The 15,970-nt window shown below is 37.9% G+C and overlaps 1 protein-coding gene across 1 annotated transcript in view; it reads left to right on the top strand.

Annotated features, from left to right (window-relative positions):
- zmat3 (zinc finger, matrin-type 3) overlaps positions 1 to 10,781 on the top strand; it is a 40,291-nt gene extending 29,510 nt beyond the window's left edge. The window contains exons 5-6 of the mRNA XM_080185620.1: positions 2,283 to 2,383; positions 8,241 to 10,781. Coding sequence (XP_080041746.1) covers positions 2,283 to 2,383; positions 8,241 to 8,449 — 310 coding nt within the window. The 3' untranslated portion in view covers positions 8,450 to 10,781. The remainder of the gene's footprint in view (positions 1 to 2,282; positions 2,384 to 8,240) is intronic.
- The last annotated feature ends 5,189 nt before the right edge of the window (positions 10,782 to 15,970 follow it).

Genomic DNA, 15,970 nt, shown 5'->3' with positions numbered 1-15,970 from the left:
GGATCAACCAGGTGAACCTTTTCTGAACTGCTCAATGCCATTATATCTTTCTTAGATAAGGGTGCCAAAATTGTTCACAATATTCCAGGTTTAGTCTAACTAGTGTCTTGCATTGTTTTAGTGAGACTTTCCTATTTTTATACTCCATTGCCTTTGAAATAAAGGCTAACATTCCATTTTCATTCTCCATTACCTGCTGAACTTGCATGCCAGTTTCTTGTGATTCATGCATGAGGACTCCCAAATCCCTTTATGTTGCAGCTTTCTGCAGTCTTTCTCCATTTAAATAATATTCAGCACCTTTATTCCCTCACCAAAGTGCATAACTTCACACCTAACCTTATTCCATCTACCAAGTTTTTCCCATGACTTAACCTGCCTATACCTATCTGTAGACTCTTTGAGTCATCCTCACCACTAGCCTTCCCACCAATTTTTGTCATCTGCAAAACTGGCAATAGTACATTCACTTCCCTTATCCAAAACATTAATATATTATTGTAAATAATTGAGGCCTCAGCACTGATCTCAGTGGTAGTCCCCTAGTTACTGGTTGCCATCCTGAAAATGCCCCTCTTATCTCAACTCTCCATCTTCTAATAGTTAGCCAATTGTGTATCCATGCTAATTTCAGACGAGATGTTAAATTGAGGCTCCATCTGTTCAACTGACTAAAAGGCTGTGAGTCATGGGAGCTCTCAAAGGACCTGCCCAGCATATAACCCTTAATCAATATTACTAGAATACTGATTTAAGTAGCTTTTGCTCATTGTGAGACCCATAAAATGACTTAAATCCAAGTTCTACCTAAGATTTATCACGATCAACTTTACCAAAGATTGTTTTTAAATATATAACTTTAAAAATATAATGGAATCATTTCCTTCTAGAAAAACTGAAATATCCATTGGACTGATATCACCTGATTAGGAGATGTTTCCACTGTCATTTCCATGCCATCCAAACAAGGTTTCTGATGGTAAATCATACAGCTTTGATTAAGTTTAAAAGAATTTCCAATTGGCTACTTTATTCCAAGAAAAAAAATTGTGTGTGTATATAGCTCCTTTTAAAACCTCAGGATGTCCCAAAGGACTTTACAGTCAATGAAGTACTCTTGAAACGTAGTCCCTGTTGTATTATAGGAAATACACGGTGAGCTCCCATAAATAATGTGATAATGACCAGATACTCTGTTTTAGTGATGTTGATTGATGGATGATATTATCTATGACCTCAGGACTTATTCCTTTGCTGTTCTTCAGAATAGTGCCATGGGATCTTTTATATCCACTGAGAAAGTATACAGGACTTCAATTTAAATTCTTATTTTGAAGATGGCACCTATGAGAGTGCAGCACTCACTCAGCACTGCACTGGAGTGTTAGCTTAGATTTTTACGCTCTAGTCTCTGGAGTAATACAGCTCCTGCTTCTCATGGGTTCACACTTCCGCTAAAATGGTGCGGAGTGAAGTTTTAAACAAACTTGCTTGTATCCTACTGTGAAATGTCAAGGCCCAGAAAATCTGTCAACGAAGTACAGTAATCTGGTGTCTTGAGATCTTATCCAATGGCTCTGCAAATCATAAGGAAGGTGCCAGGTTTGATACTTATTTTGCTTTAATTGGTGTCAGCTGGACACATTTGAGCGAGGAAAAAAATCAACTAGGGCGCTCTCTTTTAATTTTTGATCATGCTGTGTAAAATCAGACAAAAACAGGATCACACTTAACTCTGAAAGATCTGTGCTCAAATAGCCTGCTAATATTCACTGTCAAATCCTAAATTTCCCTACCTGTAGTAAAGGAATTGCTTGGGGGTAAATTAAGAAGGTAACAATGCATAATAATATTATTCTACCTGGTTTATGGTTTGGCCTGAAAAACCTGGAGATGCATATAATGGCAGTTTTTCTTTTCTGTCATCAATTCACTTTGGATTGGTATGGATTACTAGTTATATTTTGAAGTGGTGCATGCCATTATGAATTTCCTCCAATTATGAACACTTTACAGAAACTCTCAAATTTAGCACCTTACCAAATGTTGAAGTATCTGAATTGAGCATTTTCAATTGTTGTATTTTCTTCATCTGTAGGTACATTTAATAGAGAATAGTGCTGTCAGATTACTAAAATTGTAAACTTCTTGTTAGTAGCACAGCTTTGCATTTCCTAAATAATTTAGTCACAGAATAAAATAACAAGAGGATACTATAAAATGTTTAGAGAAATTGTACAATTGTTATACATTTGAATAACAGAAGTATCTTAACTTTGCAGAGCAGCAACAGAACTCACAAAGAGGAGACAAAGGAAAGAAGGGAATGAATTTAAAGTTGTGCCAAATCGTCGCAATCTACATGGAGTTCAAAATACACTGGGTATCTATTATTTTGTGTTTACAAACATATTAAATATTTGCAACAGCATAATATACAGCAACAAGTATTTGTAGTAATGTTGGCCAGGACACCAAAAGAACTCCCATTTTTTTGTTCAGTTAGTGTCAAGAGATCTTTACATCCACTTGAGAAGGTAGATGGACACTCAGTTTAATATTTCTTCTGAAAGGTGACATGGGACTTCTTACAGTATTCCCTTAAATTGCACTGAAGAGTTAGTCTCCTAGATTATGTGCTCAAATCTCTGGAGTAAGCTTTGAACCTTTTTACCTCCTGACATTTGATTTGATTTGATATTGTCACATGTATTAGTATAAAGTGAAAAATATTGTTTCTAGCATGCTATACAGACAAAGCATACCGTACTTTGACAAGGAAAGGAGAGAGTGCAGAATGTAGTGTTACAGTCATAGTTAGGGTGTAGAGAAAGGGGTATGTTCATTCAAAGTCTGATGGCAGCAGGGAAGAAGCTGTTCTTGAGTTGATTGGAATGTGTCCTCAAATTTTTGCATCTTTTTCCCGACAGAAGAAGGTGTAAGAGGTGTCCAGTATGTCCAGTGAGCACGGGTCCTTGATTATTCTGTGTGTTTTGCTGAGGCAGCAGGAAGCGTAAACAAAGTCAATAGATGAGAGGCTGTTTGTGTGATGGACTGAGCTTCATTCACAACCCTTTATAGTTTATTGCAGTCTTGGGTAGAGCAGGAGCCATACCAAGCTGTGATATGACCATAAAGAATGCTTTCTATGGTGCATTTGTAAAAGTTAGTGAGAGTCATAGTGGACATGCCAAATTTTCTTAGTCTTCTGAGAAAGTAGAGGCATTGGTGGGCTTTCTTAACTATAGTGTGAGCATGGAGGGACCAGGACAGGTTGTTGGTGATCTGGACACGTAAAAATTTGAAGCTCTTGACCATTTCCACTTCATCCCTGTTGATGTAGACAGGTGCATGTCCTCCTCCACTATGCTTCCTGAAGTCGATGACTATCTTTTTCATTTTGTTGACATTGAGGGAGGGATTATTGTCACACCAGTTCACCAGATTCTCTATCTCATTCCTGTACTCCGTCTCATCATTGTTTGAAATCCAACCCAGTACGGTGGTGTCATCAGGAAACTTGAAAATCGAGTTTGAGGGGAATTTGGCCACACAGTCATAGGTGTTTAAGGAGTATAGTAAAGGGCTGAGGACACAGCCTTATGGGGCATCGGTGTTACGGATGATCATGGAGGAGGTGTTGTTGCCTATCCTTAATGATTACAGTCTATGGGTGAGGAAATCTAGGATCCAGTCACAAAGAGAGCAGCTGAGCTCCAGGCCATGGAGTTTGGAAATGAGTTTTTTATGAATAATGATGTGATGGTTGAGCTGTAGTCAATAAATAGGTCTGATGTAGGTATCTTTGTTCTCTAGGTATTCCAGGGTAGAATGTAAGGCCAGGGAGATAGGTGTCTGCTGTGGACCTGTTGCGGCAATAGTCAAACTGTAGTGGATCCAGGCAATCTGAGAGGCTGGAGTTGATTTGTGTTATGACTAACCTTTCAAAACATTTAATAATGATGGATGTCAGAGCCACCGGACAATAGTTGTTAAGGCACACTGCCTGGCTTTTCTTTGGTACCAGGATGATGGTCATCATCTTAAAGCAGATAGGGACTTTAGATTGTTGTAAAGAGAGGCTAAAAATGTATGCGAAGACCCCTGCCAGCAGGTTCTTGCAGGACCTGCATGCTGCTCCGGGTACCCCATCCATGCCAGTTGCTTTCAGTGGGTTGACTTTCAAGAAGGCTGCTTTGACATCTGCGATGGTGACCTCAGATACAGGTTCATCTGAGGCTTCCAGGGTGGAGAGCGTGCTCTCCCTGACTTCATGCTCAAAACGAACATAAAATGCATTGAGCTCATTGGTGCCAGTGATTTTACATGCCTTCATCTTGTAGCCTGCTGTTTTGCTGACTTTGCCGTAGTTGGTGGGAGTGTGTGTGACTGCCTGGAACTCTAGCTTGATCCAGTACTGTCTTTTGGCATCTTTGATGGATCTCCATAGATCATATATAGATTTTTTTGTATAGGTCAGGGTTGTCTGACTTAAGTGCCTCAGACCTGGGCTTCAACAAGCAGTGGATATACCTGTTCATCCATGGTTTCCAGTTGGGAAACACACAGATTGCTTACTTAGTCTCCCACATACTTTTCAGTGAAGTCAGTTATTGTAGTGGCGTACTCGTTCAGGTTGATCGCTGAGTTTTTAAATATTTACCAGGAGGTAAAAATACTACCAGAGACATGGCAGATATCTAATGCTTACCTTATTTAGTTGACAAGGCTGTACATTTTAATTTGGTATCATCAGCGACAGAATTAAGATTTTTTTCTAATTGCAAATATGAAAAATAAATTACTGTTTAAATCCCATTTTGTAGACTGGCTGTCTTATCACTTATCTGGGAGTGGACAGAAAGTTCAGGGAGAAATAATTGATTCAAGAGAAGTTATGGCTCAGCAAAATAACATTTTTTAAAAGCTTCTTTTGAATCCCTTTCTTTTTTAATCTGTCCCATTTTCTCATCTTTTTTATTGCTTGCTTCCCAAAGTGATGGTTGATGTGTTTGTGTGGTTCCATAGAAACTGGCAACTGTCGGATCTGACACAAGTGGATATTTTTCATGTGAGCCTGGTTAATGCATGGTCTGTAAGTTTTCTAATTGCGGGGATGGTTAGAATTCAGCTCTCATTTGATAGTTCCAAATAAGTCATTCCCAGAGGGTAATGTGACTTGATAACAAACAACAGCAGGAATTAAGGCTTTTTTTCATACATTTCTTCCCCCAAACTCCCAAAACCAGGTCATACAGATGAATTATAATGATCCACTGCTGCCTGAGTTAAGATTAGCTCATTTAGCATACGTATGGCCATTCATGCCCTGCTGACACTGCAAGCAAGGACGGAGAATTTGGCACTAGCCAAATCTCCAATCACTGCAGCAGGACCAGAGAGTCCCATCGATGTGAATGGCCAGAAAATTCCAGCCATTGGTTGAATCTGGAACATTCCTATTTTATTTTAAATGTTGACTAAATTACACCAAGTCTTATCAAGGAAGAATCTACACTATACTTCTGATAAAATTACGTAAGATCTGATTCTTGTTTACCAGAATTATAGAAATAAGTGGATGAAACAGGCCATTAAGCCTTGCTAATGCTTGACATGAGCCCACCCCATCCCTCACCCATCTGTAACTACCTTTCTCAGAATACCTTTCATTTCTTTCTTTTTTGTTCTTATTTAATTTTTCCTTCAAAATGTAGATGTTCCCATTAGTAGTTCTTATGGATTTTGTTTTTTTGTTTTGTCATTGTAATTGCTTCAATTTAATATCATAGAGTTTCCTTTAATAAACTTGGGACTGAGTGTATAAAGCAGATTATTATCACGTTGTTTAAAGAAACAAGTGTAGTTTTTATATCACTGGATCAGCAACTAACCAGATGGTACTGGTATGTATAAATTGAATTTTCCTCCCCAGTAAATGCTGTACTCAAAAGCATTATATTGTGCATGTTGGAAATCTAAACTAAAAATAGAAGATGCTGAAAACACCCAAGCAGCACCTATAAAAAGAGAAACATGCTGAATACTTAATGTCAATAACCTTTCATCAGAACTGGAAAAATATAGAGATGTAACGTGTTTTAAGATTGAGTGGCAGAAAAGGGAGGGGGAGGCACTTCCTGTTAGGATTCTTCCATTTTCTCAGCTCGGGACTCTGAGCTCCTGGTAGCCTGTCATTTAATTCTCTGCCCCATCCTACATTGATCTTTCTAGCCTTGGCCTCCTACATAGTTCCAGTGAAGCTCAATGAACAGTTTTTCCTTTTTCAGTTTGGCACTTTACAACATTCTGGACCTTTAACAATGTCAGATCATAACCTGTATCCCCATTTTGTTGTAGTGTTATAGTAGGGGATAGTGTTTATTGGTGATGGCTGCTATTTCCTATTTGCAACTTCTCTATACTCATCTTTGTTTCTTTGCAATTCCCATTACCATCTCCTTTTGCTTTGCACTTTTTTAAAATTCAATCTCCCCTTCCTTCTACCCTATCATAGGTTTGCTGTTTCCTTTCCCCACTCCTTCCTTTCGCTGCCTCTTAACTTGCTTAAAACCTGTTAAATAGTGTTAAAAATCTAGTTTTGATGAAAGGTAAATTTGAAATTTTAAATCTGCTTCTTTCTTCACAAGTCCTGTCTGTTCGAAGTATTTTCAGCAGTTTCTGTTTTTATATTGATTTTTTTTCAGTTAGTTGAGAACTGTATTTCTTTATAATGCTTCAACTTCGTTTTAATGTTAACATTAAATTAAACGCACACAATTCAGTATATTAATGTGTATATAAGTTGATCTTTTTCTTATAGACATTTCTAAATATAGCTAAAATTATGGGACCAATACATAGAACATAGAACATTACAGCACAGTACAGGCCCTTCGGCCGTCAATGTTGTGCCGAGCTATGTCCAATCCCAAGATCAAGCTGTCCCACTCCCTATAATTCTGGTGTACTCCATCTGCCTATCCAATAATTGCTTGAAAGTTTCTAAAGTGTCCGACTCCACTATCACAGCAGGCAGTCTATTCCACACCCCAAAATACATCTTTTGTTATTTAAGATGGTGTAACTTGAAGTAAATAATGGTCAAATAATAATACAAAAATATCTGGCTGCCAAGGCATATTTGTAGAACAAACAAATATTTCACCGTCTCATATACTGATGCTAAAGCCTTATAGATCAATGAACAGAGAGATGCACTTTTAAGAGTGAAAGTATGTATGAAAATAGAAGGAAATGGAAACTTTAAAAAAAAGCTGAGAAAAGTTGACCTCAGTAGGATCAGCAAGTGAATAACATTCAGGGAAAGAATTTGTACTCAACTGGCCGAAATGTGCAAGATTGTTGCAAGAAGACTGAGGGATTACCATGAATAAAACTGAGAACCTATTTCTGAAAGACAGAGACAGATCAAACATTTAGGACTGAATTTCCACTTTGGGGGCGAAAGTGTCAATGAGAACCGTGTCAGTTTCTAAGTCCTGAATCTGCTGCTAGCAGTCATACATTTTGATTTGGTCAAGACACCAGAGGAGTACACATCTGAAAAGAGTGTTAAGTAACTGAGAGGACACTTCAACTGAAGGTAACCTCCCAACTGCTTATTAAAAATTGTGAATAAAAAGAGAAAGAATCAAAGCCAACATTGTGGAGCAGGCGTGGAAATTCCTCTTTACAGCAGTCTTTGACAACACCTCTACCAACAAGGTAGCAAGGAACTGTAGGTCTACCTGGAATGCTGGCATCTTGGCCTGCTAGTGCATGCACTCTTGCAGGCAGTAAAATTGTCCCCATGTTGCTTTTGGAAACTGTAGGAGGAAAATCCCAGTCACTGTCTTAACTTGCCTTTAGCGAGACTCTCAACTAGTCTACTTAGCTGCTTGTTCACCAGGAGTGGAGTTGGGATACCAGCACGCCAGCCGTCCTTGGTACTTTCGATCCTGTCCACTTCTGTTCCTGACCTGGTAGGACCTGAAAATGCTTTTCTTGGAGACTGATCATCCAATTAAAGAGGAAATCAAAAAGTTTCAGCAAAATAAATTTGTAATGCAACTGTGGCTAGGAATCACTCAGGATGTATTGTATGAGAGATTATTTTTCCTTCAGTATATATTACAAGAATAAAGAATCATTTAGATGACACAAAACATCAGGAAATACAATTATCATTTCTCTTTAAATGATTCAAGATCAATTTATATTAGCTTATCATTATATAGGTCCTTACTTTAATCCTCGTTCCCGTCAGCGGATTCCACGTGACCTAGCAATGTGTGTGACACCAAGTGGACAGTTCTACTGTTCAATGTGTAACATTGGTGCCAGTGAGGAACAAGAATTTCGTCTTCATCTTGAAAGCAAACTGCATAAAAGCAAGGTGTCAGAGCAGCGGTACCGCAATGAGATGGAAAATCTTGGCTATGCATGAAGCCTCAGATATGATATAAGTGCATCTTGAAACTACAGGAGAATGGTTATAATTGTTAATGATACATTCACAATTTCTGTATAGAAAGTTTAAGGACTTGATAATTAAGAAAAAAAATCATAGAATCCATTGTTTTTTAAAATTGTACAGAAGTTAGTCGTTTAATGTCAAAATGTACTTTGTATTCTCTTAGTATTTTTATTTACTGTTTAATTTAATGCTACTTTGTGTATAGAAAACTTCAGTTTATTGCTAAGATTTGTCCCTTAAAGGGATGTTTGTGTAACTGGTCACTTGCTGCTTTTGCAGATGATTTGGAAGCATTTAATTGATTTAATATTTGTTTTCCCCACAATATTTTCTAACAAAATATTCAGCTTTTGTGGAATTTTAATGTAATTCTAAATAGTCTTGTTAATATTCAACTAATTTTTCATTTGCAGTCTATAATGGTCATCTGAAGTTGATCCAAAAGGTGATATACTAATAAATGTTCAACTCTTAATCATTCATTTATTGTTGAATGACCTTTGTATAGAGAGTTTCACCATCAGGCTCCCTGTAGAAAAAGTAATTAGATACAAAAAGTACAATAATTAATACTTGTTTGTTCTGTCTCCTGGGATTTTTGTTTAAAAATGTGTGAATGACACCATTACTGAAGAGTTAATGAGCTTGATGATGTGACTAAATTAACAAAATTGAAGCACCCTGGGCTTATTTTAACAATTATACATATATATTATATGTTAAATATATATATATAATGGGCTCAGTATTTAACCACTAATGGCATCATCAGCATGCATGCACTGTTTAGCGGTCAACATCAGAGAAATTAAAGAATATTAATATTGTTCCTGTGAATCCTGAAACTAGTGATTTTTTTAAAAAAGGATCCTAATGGTGATATCCTCCTTTTAAGACTAGTTTCACTGTACCAAACCTTACTAAAATAATCCACTAAAGTGTAATTATAAAAAATAGTAAAGGTCAAAATAATGGGAAAATTATATATGCTATCTGTTTGCAAGCTGGTCAATTCAAATTTCAGCATTTGATGGATAAAATTCTTTCCAACCTGAGATAGATGACTGACTGAGTTTGTGTCAGAGCTTGGAGTGATCGGAGGGAGGTAAGTTTGTGAATTACCAGGTAGAAAATAAATCTGATGTAGCCAAGAAAAGTGACAATGGGTTAAAAGCTACATTTGTGTAGAATATACTGCAAATTTTCTATTTTAGTGGCGGAAAATAGTTATTTTCATGAACTCCATGCTACTTATTTTATATTCTATGACCTCTGTCCTTTTTCGGTGGCTGCCAAGTACATTTAAGAACAAATGCCATAGGAACTTTTAATAAATGCTAGCCTTTATGAATGAATGCTCTTTATCAAATTATAGCTTATCTTTTATAATATTTTCACAGATAAAATTGTGCTGAATTTTTCTATCATTGTTATATTTTTCTCTGCACTGGATTTAACATGAAAGATGTTTCAATGTCTACATTTTAAAGGATAATCAAATTGAGCCTTTTAGGCTTATATAAAAGATGTTGATGCCTAAAAAAAAGTGCATTTATAAATTTATGGTTCAAACTATGTCCATTGCATGATTGTATTTATTTGAAATCTTAACACGCTAATATTTCCATTTCAAACATGGATTCACCTCAGGTCTTACTTTAGTAGTATTTCTCATTATAATTTAACTTAATAAACGAGAATAGTTGCAAAATTTCATGTAGAATGGATATAAAGTAATTTAAAAGCCACTGGATTTTTGATGTGGACTTTTTGATTTATCAGATATATATGTATATATATTCAACAATATATTTTCCATTGTTTATTACCATGTTAAATTGCAGAAGTAAGAGACTGAATTCACCAAGGATGAATAATGCTGGAAATAATCTGAAGATTGAGCAGCAGCTGGGGATAAAGAAACAGAATTAACATTTCAGGTCAATGATCTTTCATCATCAAGACCCATCTTTTGTTTCTTCTTCTATTACCATTTTTTTCTGCCTTGCATCATTACCCCTTTTGTCATTTAATCTCTCCTGTTTTCAATGCATATGAGATCTCACCTCTTCGCCCCACATCATCTCTTTATTTGCTGAAAACCTGTTATACCTCTAATATTTTCCAGTTCTGATGAAAGGTCATTGACCTGAAACATAAACTCTGTTGCTCTCTCTACACATACTACCTGATCTACTGAGTATATATGACATTTCCTGTTTTTATTTCACATTTCCAGCATTTGCAGTACTTTGCTTTTGTAAGAATGAATTGCCTAAACGTACCTTTTGAGTTTATTTCACAGAGCTTTAAGATATTCTTCTATAAAATTTAAATTTATGGAATAAATAATTTCTTGAATTTTAATAGTTTTTACTTGTGACTCTATTTTGTACTAATGTCAAAACAATCTGTTTAATAACAACAAGACTGAAATGAACTTCCTCTTAATGAAGAAGCAAAAGTACAGAATCTATATCCTTTCTTGCAAATTTGTATTTGACCCAGTCTAACTGTATTCCATAGAATTACATCCTCTGCTTGCCTCAGCTACAGAGGAACAATTACATCTGGTGGAGTATTTGATCAATTCAGTTAAAAATTATCCCTACAGCCTCCAATGCTAATCCCATTTCCTGCCTGTATTCATTTCCCTTTTAAAGAAATTATTGGCACAGCCTTAACTAATTTTGCTGAAGTCTGTTCACATATCTTTACTTAGGGAAAGGAAGAAAGCTGATAATCTTGAGGCAGTTCTTATGTTCAACTACTTAAATCCTCAAGTTCTATATTCAAGCCAAGATAAATAACAAGATTATGTTTACATCATCTGTTATTCTTGACATTTTAAAGACCATTATCACATCATCCTTAAACATTATGGTAATAATTTAGTCTGTATGAGCTTTTCCTTATAACTTAAAAATATCAGATTCAGTCCACTGGAATTGTTGCCTGAACCTGCCAGGTCCATATATCCTGACGCTCCAGCAGCTGGTTAGGCTGTATGACAAGAGGATGGCACTCCATAATGGGTTTCTGGTGCTGTGTGCTGAGAGAAATGTCACCAAACTTCTGTTGTTCTGCGAACAAAAAGCACTCAGCTACAAGTTGAGTCTGCTCTGCCTTATTTTAAAGGACCAGGCATCCTCGGAAGCGAAATAATTTTTAAAACCTTAGGCTTTTGCAAAATGAAAGTACTCTGAATTTGGAGGTGTTGTGGCAAATTCCTAGATTTGCCACTGTTTCTGTACCCTAACTGGGAGTACAGCAGATTAAGTGACCTATCCGTAAAGGGACTACAAAAGATATGGGGGAGCAATGGCAGTGCCTCTGGGCCCACAGCACAGTAGAGGGATAGAGCAAAGACTGAAAGGAGCAAATGCAGCATATGCTTTCTGCCATCTTGGAGCTGGACTGCTCCACGCTCCTTGACAGTGACAGGACACCATGACAAGCCAGCCCAACATCTTGCTGTGCACTGGTCTTCTGTACGTTGTCCCATAGGTCCTCACCCGTGTCTTTTGCAGCAGGGCTCATCTTCAAATTTACTTGCCAGTGAGCTCATGATCACTGCTTCTGACCTGACATGGCTGCAGCCCACTCTTGCTTGGATGAAACACCATGTACTATCCCAACTATCGAATAGCAGCCAAGTTATGTGCAGTTCCTGAGCTGATGATTGTAACTCTGCTTAAATGACAGGTCTTCTTCAATGCTCTCTGCTGTTGCTCTCTTTCTTCATAGACTGCTATGGCATGGTTGAAGACAGCTTTAGGATGTCTGAAAATGAAAAATCAGAAGGGAGAATTGATATAAGGGGATGGTGCTGGTAGTTTGAGGAAGAAGAGGTCCATGATCTCACATCAGCAGCTTGTTCATCATGTCAGATAGATGTGCTGGGAGTTGAGAAAGAGGATACAATCATTCTCAGTATTCTCATCATTTTGAATTCTCCATGATGCCAAGAGCCATCTCCTTTGTAGGGCTGAGATGCTGCATTCTTGTTGCTTGCTGGACATGATCTGTCTTCTATTGTGTACCATCTTGTTCTGCAAAAGGGATTAAAGAATGTCAATGATAGTGTAGCTTTGCATTTGGATGATCATGATGGGTAGATGCTGATGTTGGACTGGGGTAGGCACAGTCAGAAGTCTCACAACATCAGGTTAAAGTCCAACAGGTTATTTGGTAGCACGAGCTTTCGGACCGCTGTGCCTTCTGAGTTGGGACATAGGGCAATATTGACACAAACTCAATTACAATATAGACACAGACTCAATTACAAGATAATGTTTGGAATGCGAGTCTTAATAGGTAATCAAATCTTTTCATTTGATGAACCTAGTGCGGTAGACAGAGGGGAACCGATGGATGTGGTGTTTTTGGATTTCCAGAAGGTGTTTGATAAGGTGCCTCACAAAAGGTTGCTGCAGAAGGTTAGGATACACGGAGTTGGGGGTAAAGTGTTAGCGTGGATTGAAGATTGGCTATCTAACAGGAAGCAGAGAGTTGGAATAAATGGGTGATTTTCTGATTGGCAGTTGGTGACTAGTGGCGTGCCGCAGGGATTGGTGCTGGGACCTCAACTGTTTACCATATACATAGATGATCTGGAGGAGGGGGCTGAGTGCAGGGTAACAAAATTTGCTGATGACATGAAGGTAAGTGGAAAAGCGAATTGCATGGAGGATGCGGAAAGTCTGCAGAGAGATCTGGATAGGCTGAGTGAGTGGGCAGGGACCTGGCAGATGGAGTATAACGTTAGCAAATGTGAGGTTATCCACTTTGGAAGAAATAATAGTAGGATGGAATATTATTTAAATAGTGAAAAGTTGCAGCATGCTACTGTGCAGAGGGACCTGGGGGTCCTTGTGCATAAATTGCAAAAACTCAGTCTGCAGGTGCAGCAGGTGATCAAGAAGGTGAATGGAATGTTGGCCTTTATCGCGAGGTGGATAGAATATAAAAGCAGGGAGGTCTTGCTGCAACTGTACAAGGCACTGGTGAGTACTGTGTGCAGTTTTGGTCCCCTTATTTGCGAAAAGATATATTGGCCTTGGAGGGCGTACAGAGAAGGTTCACCAGGCTGATACCGGAGATGAGGGGGTTAGTTTATGAGGAGAGATTAAATAGACTGGGCCTGTATTCGTTGGAGTTTAGAAGGGATCTTATAGAGACTTACAAGATAATGAAGGGGCTAGATAGGGTAGAGGTGGAGAGATTCTTTCCGCTTAGAAAGAAAACCAGAACTAGAGGGCACAGCCTCAAAATAAGGTGGGGGGGACGTGGTGGGGACAGTTGAGAACAGAGTTGAGGGGGAACTTCTTCACTCAAAGGGTGGTGAATCTCTGGAATTCTCTAGAGGCTACCTTGTTGAATATGTTTAAGTCATGGGTAGATAGATTTCTGATAGACAGGGGAATTAAGGGTTATGGGGAGCAGGCAAGAAAGTGGAACTCATCCACTTCAGATCAGCCATGATCTTATTGAATGGCAGGGCAGGCTCGAAGGGCTAGATGGCCTACTCCTGCTCCTATTTCTTATGTTCTTAAACATTAGATCCAAACCACCCCCCAACAGCCTCTCAGGTGAGTCTTGAAAAACCACGTATGTCTTGAATTTACCCAAGTGCAATGCTGTCAACATTTGTGGGTTCCTGCTGCCCAACATTCAGTTCTTGACCACTGACCTGGCACCTCTTTCAGTTGTTTCTGTGCAGGCAACTGATTGGGAATGCAGGGGGTTTACACCACTTGGGTTTAATGCTGGCTACTTCAGGCTAATGTGCTGCTGACTTCAACCCCCAACTAGGGTTCTACAATTAGAAGAAAAATTTTAAACCAATAATGTGAAATACTGAGTGAACAGGTTTCTATTGTTTATTTATGCAATATTTGTAAAGCAGCATGTGAGTTTCATCTGTTTGAATTAGTATTACCTTGTGTTGCCATCAAATGATTTATGAAGATGTTACAATTTTGATGTAATTTTCATTTTTGTGTTAATCCCAGTAATCCCATTAATCCCAGTCACCAACAAGTTTGTGTGTTGTAATTTTCCTGAGCAATTAAATATTTAAAGGTTGAATTTCTAATCGTATTATTAAAGGAGCAGAAAACTTAGGAACGCCCATTGTATCGTACAAGTCACCAATCTGATGCAAAATTAAATGATCAGGATATGCTGCAAAGCTGACGTTGCTTGCAGCTACGACATGGTCAGGTGATAGTGACTTTTCCAAACTTAGGTCCTTGGCTTCGATTTCTTGGGCAGTCCAACATATCAATTCGAAATGAAATTTCTCAAACACAGTGACCTGTAAAACATGGCTCTATAGTAGTTGAACGTATGAAATATACATATAAATCATCCCAGGTAATAAGAAAGCTGTCATACTTTTCTATTACTGATGAATTTTCCTGTTATGCAAGTGTGGAGGCTGAGCAGCAAATTAAATCCAACTGTGGGAGCTGTTGCAATTTTTCAGATTCACAAAAGAGGGCACTGTTGTACAATAATACCTTCTAAAATTAACCAAGGTTGTTCTTTCCCTGTGGCATTTCTTCCATCCTGCAGTATTTTAGAATGACAATCCACCTTTAAAATCTTTCACTGGCACAATCTTGTTTTTATACTATCAAATAAAAATAGTCCCAAATCTATGTTATCTAATTTATGTTTTACTTTGTTACTGCTTACACAGAATTCACAGAATTGTAGAATGGTTACAATGCAGGAGGCCATTCAGCCTGTCATATCCATCCCAGCTCTATGCAAGAACAATTTGGCTAGTCCCACACACCTCCCTTTCCCCAGAATTTTTCAGCTAACCCTTGCCTCCAAAGGCTGATTTACAATCTACTATGGTGGGATTCAAGCCAGCGACCCCAGAGCATTGCTCAATGTTTGTGGTTTGCCAGTTCAGCCCTTTCCACAGAGCCTTGCAAATCTTTTGCCTTAAGATCTCTTTTGGAAGCTCCAATTGAACCTGCCTCCACAACACACGCAGGCAGTTCATTCCAGATCTTAACCACTCACTGGGTAAAAATGTTCAGACTCATGTTACCTTTGATGATTTTGCAATCGAGGTCCTTTGGTTCTCAATGCTTCCATCAATTTCTCTCAATCTACCCCTCATGATTTTGAACACATCCTCTCTAAGGAGAGCAACGCCAATGAGTAATTATATCACTTCAATTTAATCCAAGAGTAGGGATTCTATGATGTTGGAAATCGTGAAAAGAAAACTTAATAGTTGTAACCATTATTAGAATTCTGAAATTCAATTATATTCTTTATTCATTCTGATATTCACTGTATATTGAAAATTACTGTTAAAATTTGGATTGTACCATCAAACAAATTGAATCAGATTCTACAATTTTGAAACTTTAAATGTTAATGTTCTGAAAGACTTGGATGTACTTGTACAAGGAACACAAAGTCAGCATGGAGATGCAGTAAGCAATTAGGAAGGCAATTTCTGCA

Source organism: Carcharhinus amblyrhynchos, chromosome 3, assembly GCF_965287045.1.
Source record: "Carcharhinus amblyrhynchos chromosome 3, sCarAmb.v2.hapA, whole genome shotgun sequence".
Classification (NCBI taxonomy): domain Eukaryota; kingdom Metazoa; phylum Chordata; class Chondrichthyes; order Carcharhiniformes; family Carcharhinidae; genus Carcharhinus; species Carcharhinus amblyrhynchos.
The sequence above is the reverse complement of the archived record's forward strand: the minus strand, read 5'-3'. Positions and strand labels throughout refer to the sequence as shown.